We start from the raw sequence: 9,142 nt of genomic DNA on the forward strand, positions 1-9,142 counted from the left end.
TACATTCTATACATATGCAAATATGATACATTCTATACACTCCATACATATGCACACATGATACATTCTATACATATACACTCCATACATTGTACAATCCATACATATAAACACACATGATACATTCTATACATATACACACATTATACATATACACACACAATACATTGTACAATCCATACATATAAACACACATGATACATTCTATACATATACACACATGATACATTCCAGTCAGGGAATGATCAACTATACATATGCACACATGATACAGTCTATACATATGCAAATATGATACATTCTATACACTCCATACATATGCACACATGATACACTCTATACATATACACACACAATACATTATATACATAGACACAATCTATACATATACACAGATTATACATTCCTTACATATATACACTATACATATACACACATGATACATTCTATACATATGCACACATGATACATTCTATACATATACACTCCATACATTGTACAATCCATACATATAAACACACATGATACATTCTATACATATACACATATACACACACAATACATTGTACAATCCATACATATAAACACACATGATACAGTCTATACATATACACACATGATACAGTCTATACATATACACACATGATACATTCTATACATATACATTCCATACATTGTACAATCCATACATATAAACACACATGATACATTCTATACATATACACACATGATACATTCCAGTCAGGGAATGATCAACTATACATATGCACACATGATACAGTCTATACATATACACACATGATACATTCTATACATATATACATATACACACACAATACATTGTACAATCCATACATATAAACACACATGATACATTCTATACATATACACACATGATACATTCCTGTCAGGGTCTGGGATAGAACCTGGGTCTCTGGTGTGAGAGGTGTGTCACATTACCACTGAGCTATTGGAAGTTGATGAATGAAGTTGATCGACACATGATACACTATACATAAACACACTCCATACATACAGTATACACACATGATACATTCTATACATATACACACATGATACATTCTATACATATACACACATTATACACTCCATACATATACACACATGATACATTCCAGTCAGGGAATGATCAACTATACATATACACACATGATACATTCTATACATATACACACATTATACACTCCATACATATACACACATGATACATTCCAGTCAGGGAATGATCAACTATACATATGCACACATGATACAGTCTATACATATACACACACAATACATTATATACATAGACACAATCTATACATATACACAGATTATACATTCCTTACATATATACACTATACGTATACACACATGATACATTCTATACATATACACACATGATACATTCCACACATATACAGACGAAACATTCCTGTCAGGGTTTGGGATAGAACCCGGGTCTCTGGTGTGAGAGGTGTGTCACATTACCACTGAGCTATTGGAAGTTGATGAATGAAGTTGATCGACACATGATACACTATACATATGCACACATGATACATTCTATACATATACACACATGATACATTCCTGTCAGGGTCTGGGATAGAAGTTGATCGACACATGATACACTATACACACATGATACAGTCTATACATATACACAAATGATACAGTCTATACATATGCACACAAGATACATTCTATACATATACACACACAATACACTCCATACATTGTAAAATCCATACATATAAACACACATGATACATTCTATACATATACAGCAGTACATTCCTGTCAGGGTCTGGGATAGAACCCGGGTCTCTGGTGTGAGAGGTGAGTCACGTTACCTCTGAGCACACATGATACAGTCTATACATATACACACACGATACACTCTATACATATACACACACTCTATACATATACACACATGATACATTCTATACATTACATATGTACACTCTATACATATACATTCCTGTCAGGGTCTCTGGTGTGAGAGATGAGTCACGTAACCACTGAGCTATTGGAAGTTGATGAACACGTGATGATACACTTAATACATATACACACAATGCTCTTCATACATATGCACACATTCTACACTCCATACATATAAACACACATGATGCGTTCTATACATATACACACAATACACTTTATACATATGCACACATTAAACACTCCATACATATATACTCATGATACATTCCTGTCAGAGTCTGGGATATAACGTGGGTCGCTGGTGTGAGAGGTGAGTCACGTTACTATTAAGCTATTGGAAGTTGATGAAAGAAGTTGATCAACACATGATACACCATACATATGCACACATGATACACTATACATATACACACATATACACACGTCCCATACTTATACAGATGATACATTCCTGTCAGGGTGTGGGATAAAACCTGGGTTTCTTGTGTGAGAGGTGAGTCATGTAACCACTGAGCTATTGTAACTTGATGAATAAAGTTGATCCACACATGATACACTCTATACATATACAGATGATACATTCCTGTCAGGGTCTCTGGTGTGAGAGATGAGTCACGTAATCACTGAGCTATTGAAAGTTGATGAACACGTGATAATACACTCCATACATGTACGCATATGATACACTCTATACATATACACAAATGATACATTATATATACACACAATACACTCCATACATATGCACATGATACATTCCATACATATCCCAGGGTCTGGGATAGAACCTTGGTCTCTGGTGTGAGAGATGAGTCACGTAACCACTGAGCTATTGGAAGTTGATAAACACATAATATACTAAATACATATACAAACACACTCCATACATATGCACACCATACGTACACACATGATGCATTCTATACATATAAACTTCGTACATATGCACACGATACACTCTATACATATACACACATGATACATTCCTGTCAGGGTCTGGGATAGAACCTGGGTTTCTGGTGTGAGAGGTGAGTTACGTAACCACTGAGCTATTGGAAGTTGATGAACACATGATACACTAAACATATCCACACGATACATTCTATATATATACACACATGAAACAGTCTATACATGTGTACACATGATACAGTCTATACATATAGACACATCATACACTATACATTCTTTACATATACACACATAATACACTATACATATATACACACACTCTATACATATACAATACACATACAAATGCACACACGATACACTATATACACACAATACACTGTCAGGGTCTGGGAAAGAACCTGGATCTTTGGTGTGAGAGGGGAGTCACGTTACCACTGAGCTATTGGAAGTTGATGATCACGATACACTATACATATGCGCGCACATAATACACTCTATACATATACACACATGATACATATGCACACATCAAACACTCCATACATGTAAAAAACGAGTTGAAAACGAGTCTGCCGCTGTTTTCATATCAAAGTTAAAGGGGACTGAGGCGATAATTTAGTAGCGTATCGTTCATGAGCAAAGAGCATAAGTTTAAGGGGGCTGAATAGAAGGAGGGCTAAAGCGACGCCCATGCTGTTTTAGAATTTTACCTGAATGTTTCATTGATGCATCATTCAGTTGACTTGTCGTTTTTGAAAAACTCGTCGGGGGTGGGGAATAGCGCAAAGTAAACAAAAATGCACAAATTGCAACAAATTAAGACGCAAGTTAAAAAAACATTTGGTATACAGTTAAAGGGGCCGTGAATACACATACATTAGAGAAGTTTAATCAGCAAAACAAGTGAGTATACTGAGGGTATACGCAATTATTGCCCTTAGAAGTCGTAATACCCAAACAGCTCATGGAAAAAAGTGGGCATACAGAGTATACGAGCCACGACTACACCACTACACATCTAGTCTAATATTATGTGCTGTCGTCATGGCAAACAGAAAAGAAATCAGTCATTAGAAATGAGTTATTAAAACTAATGTATGATTAGAAATGTGTTGAAGAAATCTGCTCTCCGTTAAACAGAAATAGGGGAAAAATACACAGAGGGGAGAATAATTCTTCAACTGTATATTTCGTTTTATGTGATCTCATTTATTTATTTTCAGTGCACTTAAATTGAAATGATGATTTACTTTAGAATTTGATGAATGGTCATTTTGCAATAAATGCATTTGTCACATAGTTTTTTTTTTCTGTGTGTTTGCAGGAGATCCAGCAGGAGACTGATATCCCGGAGAGAGAGCTGGTGCGGGCGCTGCAGTCTCTGGCCTGTGGAAAACCCACGCAGAGAGTCCTCACTAAAGAACCCAAGTCTAAAGAGATCGAAAACGGCCACGTTTTCACGGTCAACGACCAGTTCACCTCCAGACTACACAGAGTCAAGATTCAGACGGGTGACCTTTTTATTTATTTTTTTCTTAACCCTTGAGTGCTGTTGGGTCGTTTTCATCCACTCTGAGGTGCTTTTGAGTCTTAATTTGGCCACAACTTTCTCTGTTTCAGCAGATGGAATGAATTTTGCTGACAAATTGTATTTTAACACATATTTTAGGAAAATGCTTTGAAAGATTCTGACTGTTTTGGACCCATTGACTTCCATTATAATGACATTTTTTGCAAAGACTTGACAACACAATCATGCATTTTTGACTACGGTTATCATTATAACAATAATTTTGAAGCTGTAGTTTTCACCAAATTAAATTGCAATAGTATTATAAAGTACAATTGGAAACACTTAACAATAAAATGAAATGTTTCGTTTTGACAATAATTTAATAATAATTTAATACACTGTTTGTCACATGCCTGCAGTTGCAGCCAAACAGGGAGAGTCAGACCCTGAGAGGAAGGAAACGCGGCAGAAAGTGGACGATGACCGAAAACATGAAATTGAAGCGGCGATTGTCCGAATCATGAAGTCAAGAAAGAAAATGCAGCACAACGTTCTAGTAGCAGAGGTATGGAGCCTGAGTTTTTATACCGGTAGCATTTATAATATGTTTACATAGTTGAAGTCAGAATTATTCGCCCCCTGTCCTCAATTTCTGATTAACGGAAAGAAAGTTTCATCACATTTCTAAACATAATATTCTTGATAGCTATGAATTAGCTACTTTTCTAAAAAGACTTAAAATTACGATTAAAGTTAAATTACGTTTTCTTATGAGATCGGGCTGGAATAACAATGCGATGATGTAAATGGTTATGGAGAGCTAGGTCAAAAACTTAAAAATAAATTGGGTATGAATTAGCTACTTTTCTGAAAATACGTAAAATTACGATTAAAATCGTTTTACGTTTTCTTGTGAGATCGAGCTGGAATAACAGTGTGATGATGTGAATGTTTATGGAGAGCTAGGTCCACAACTTAAAAATAAATTAGCTGAATTAGCTATGAATTAGCTACTTTTCTGAAAATATGTACAATTACGATTAAAGTTAAGTGCGTTTTCTTGTGAGATCGGGCTGAAATAACTGATGGTGGTAGTGTTAATGGAAAGCTAGGTCAACAACTTTAAAATAAATTAGCTATGAATTAGCTACTTTTTGGAAAATACGTAAAATTACGATTAAAGTTAAGTTACGTTTTCTTGTGAGATCGGGCTGGAATAACAGCGTAATGATGGTAGTGATTATGGAAAGCTAGGTCAACCTCTTTTAAAAAATTTGCTGAATTAGCTATCAATTAGCTACTTTTCGGAAAATACGTAAAACTACAATTAAGTTACGTTTTCTTGTGTGATCAGGCTGGAATAACGGTGTGATGGTGGGTGTGTTTATGGAGAGCTAGACCAAAATAAAGTAGCTGAATTAGCTATTAATTAGCTGCTTTTCTAAAAATACGTAAAACTACAATTAAAGTTACGTTAACTTGTGAGATCGGGCTGAAATAACAGCGTAATGATGGTAGTGATTATGGAGAGCTACGTTAACAACTTAAAAAAACGATTAAAATGTTAAATATCAGACTTTTTGTTTTCGCTATTAAACATTTGTTATCTAAACTAACTTAAGCTTGTCTTGTGTGTTTTGTTTTTCTATAGGTAACCCAGCAGCTGAGGGCGCGATTCCTCCCAAGTCCTGTGGTCATTAAAAAACGTATTGAAGGACTTATCGAGAGAGAATATTTGGCGAGAACGCCGGAAGATCGCAAAGTATACACATACGTAGCATGAACAAGGAGCGAAATCAAATCTGAAAGAGCGAGTGAGAGCGAGCAAACTTTTTTTGTTTTGTTTTTTTACACCCTCACGTATCCTTTTTTTTTTGCCTTTTTTTTGTCATTCGTGCTGGGAATAAACTGGGAAGAAAACCTTCGACTTGTTTTAAAATGTTCTTACCGATTCCCGCCAGGCTTTCCACTGGATGCGATTCAAAGACTTTTACAGAAGGTGTTGCTGGTGTCTGTGAGAGAAATTATTATTTTCTTTTTTATTTATTTTATTATATTATTTTGTGTGTGTGGGTGCATGCGTGTGTGTGCGTGTGTGTGTGTGTGTGTTCTCGTAATTCTACACACAAATTAATGAATTCACACATTTTCCCAGTAGATCCCACGATCATTCATGTAATTGAGTTGTTTTTTTTTTCCCATTGTGTTTTTTTGGGGGGTCCCCCTTCTTATGTCTGTGAAAGTGTATTTCTGTGCACTTTAGAGGTTATGTTTGGTTCAAAGTAAGCTCTTATTGAACAGTTTTAACATTTACACAACATATAAAAAGTTGTTTCTTTTTCCCCGCCTTCCCATTTCTCTCTCTCTCTCTCTCTCTCTCTCTCTCTCTCTCTCTCTCTTAATGTCTAATATGGCCAATTGTAAAAAAAAAAAAAAGCGTTTTATTTTAAAAGGGGTCTCGATTGCGGTTTAAAGAGGGATGCGGGATGCAGTTTGTGTTATCAGCATTATTGTATTTCATTGTGTATAAATTGTAAGATAATTGTTATTGTACTCTATGCTGAAGTGAACTGTACAGGGCCTCGTTTTCATCATTAAATGTAGAAAAAGAACGAAAAAAATGATAATAAAAGGACTGGCCATTTTGGGTCAGACTGTTTGTCTTGCTCTCATCTGTTTTTGACATTAAGGAAGTTAAAACATGTGAAATTACACTCACTGGCCACACCTTACTAGTACCGGGTTGGACCCCCTTTTGCCTTCAGAACAGCCTTAATCCTTCATGGCAGAGATTCAACAAGGTACTGGAAATGTTCCTCACAGATTTTGCTCCATATTGACATGATAGCATCACGCAGTTGCTGCAGATTTGTCAGCTGCACATCCATGATGCCAATCTCCCGTTCCACCACATCTCAAAGGTGCTCTATTGGATTGGGATCTGGTGACTGTGGAGGCCTTTTGAGTACAGTGAACTCATTGTCATGTTCAAGAAACCAGTCTGAGATGATTCACGCTGTATGACATGGCACGTTATCCTGCTGGAAGTAGCCATCAGAAGATGGAGACACTGGTCATAAAGAGCAGGACATGGTCAGCAACAATACTCAGGTAGGCTGTGGCGTTGACACGATGCTCAGTTGGTATTAATAGGCTCAAAGTGTGCCAAAAAAATATCCCCCACACCATTACACCACCACCAGCCTGAACCGCTGACAAAGCAGGATGGATCCATGCTTTCATGTTGTTGATGCCAAATTCTGACCCAACCATCTGAATGTGGCAGCAGAAATGGAGACTCATCAGACCAGGCAACGTTTCTCCAATCTTCTATTGTCCAGTTTTGGTGAGCCTGTGTGAATTGTAGACTCAGTTTCCTGTTCTTAGCTGACAGGAGTGGCACCCGGTGTGGTCTTCTGCTGCTGTAGCCCATCCTCCTCAAGGCTGGACGTGTTGTGTGTTTAGAGATGCTCCTCTGCAGACCTCGGTTGTAACGAGTGCTTATTTGAGTTACTGTTACCTTTCTATCAGCTGGAACCAGTCTGGCCATTCTCCTCTGACCTGTGGCATCAACAAGACCTTTGCGCTCACAGAACTGCCGCTCACTGGATATTTCCTCTTAGTCGGACCATTCTCTGTAAACCCTAGAGATAGTTGTGCGTGAAAATCCCAGTAGATCAGCAGTTTCTGAAATACTCAGAGCAGCCTGTCTGGCACCAACAACCATGCCACATTCAAAGTCTCTTAAATCCCCTTTCTTCCCCATTCTGATGCTCACTTTGACCTGCAGCAGATCGTCTTGACCATGTCTACATGCCTAAATGCATTGAGTTGCTGCCATGTGATTGGCTTATTAGAAATTTGCGTTAACGAGCAGTTGGACAGTAATAAAGTGGCCGGTGAGTGTATAATGGATGTATGAAATCTGTTGCCTTCAAGTAAAAAAAAAAAAACTGCCAAATTAACCATTTCTTGTCATTAATAATGTTTTTAGCATTAATAAATATTAAATAATTATATTTGCTTTTTTATTTAGCTAAGGAAAACATTTTAAGGTCAATATTATTAGCCTCTTTAACCAATATTAGTTTTGGATTGTCTCCAGAACAAACCACGGTTATACAATGACTTACCTAATTACTGTAACTTTACCTTAATTAACCAAGTTAAGCCTTTAAATGTCACTTTAAGCTGAATACTAGTGTCTTGAAGAATATCTAGTCAAATATTATATGCTTACATTATGGCAAAGAGAAAAGAAATCAGTTATTAGAAATGAGTTATTAACACTATTATGAAATGTGTTGATGTTCATTCTGTTAAAAAAATTGGAGAAAAAAAAATACAGTGGGGCTACTTCAACTGTATATAGCCTATATTCCTTTTTTCTAAGTTGGCTAATAATATTGACTTTTAAGTGTATCCACATGACTGCTTGAATTCCAGCCAAACTAAAAGAAATAAGACTTACTCCAGAAATAATATAGTAAATACTAAGGAATTTTCCACATCACTTGAAAAATTGTTGACTTCATAATTGATTTGGCTATTAATTTTGACTTCAACTCTACATAAATCACGCAACAATTAGTATTAGTACAATTAAACTCTCCTCTATCATCTACTTTTGTTTAAATGGTGAGTTTTGCAGTCTGATGATGACAGCCATCTGCTGGGGTTCAGTCCCCCTATTGTCAGAACTGAAGCCCTTCCCCCGACTCCAAACCACCGCTCATTTTGCATCTGAGTTCGCCAAAT

The 9,142-nt window shown here is 36.5% G+C and overlaps 1 protein-coding gene across 1 annotated transcript in view; it reads left to right on the plus strand.

Annotated features, from left to right (window-relative positions):
• The window catches only part of cul3b (cullin 3b), a 29,868-nt gene extending 22,825 nt beyond the window's left edge, over positions 1–7,043 (plus strand). Inside the window, exons 14-16 of the mRNA XM_056473436.1 lie at positions 4,196–4,382; positions 4,804–4,949; positions 6,036–7,043. Of these exons, the coding sequence (XP_056329411.1) occupies positions 4,196–4,382; positions 4,804–4,949; positions 6,036–6,167 (465 nt within the window). The 3' untranslated portion in view covers positions 6,168–7,043. The remainder of the gene's footprint in view (positions 1–4,195; positions 4,383–4,803; positions 4,950–6,035) is intronic.
• Positions 7,044–9,142: the final 2,099 nt, after the last annotated feature.

Source organism: Danio aesculapii, chromosome 15 (assembly GCF_903798145.1).
Source record: "Danio aesculapii chromosome 15, fDanAes4.1, whole genome shotgun sequence".
NCBI lineage: Eukaryota > Metazoa > Chordata > Actinopteri > Cypriniformes > Danionidae > Danio > Danio aesculapii.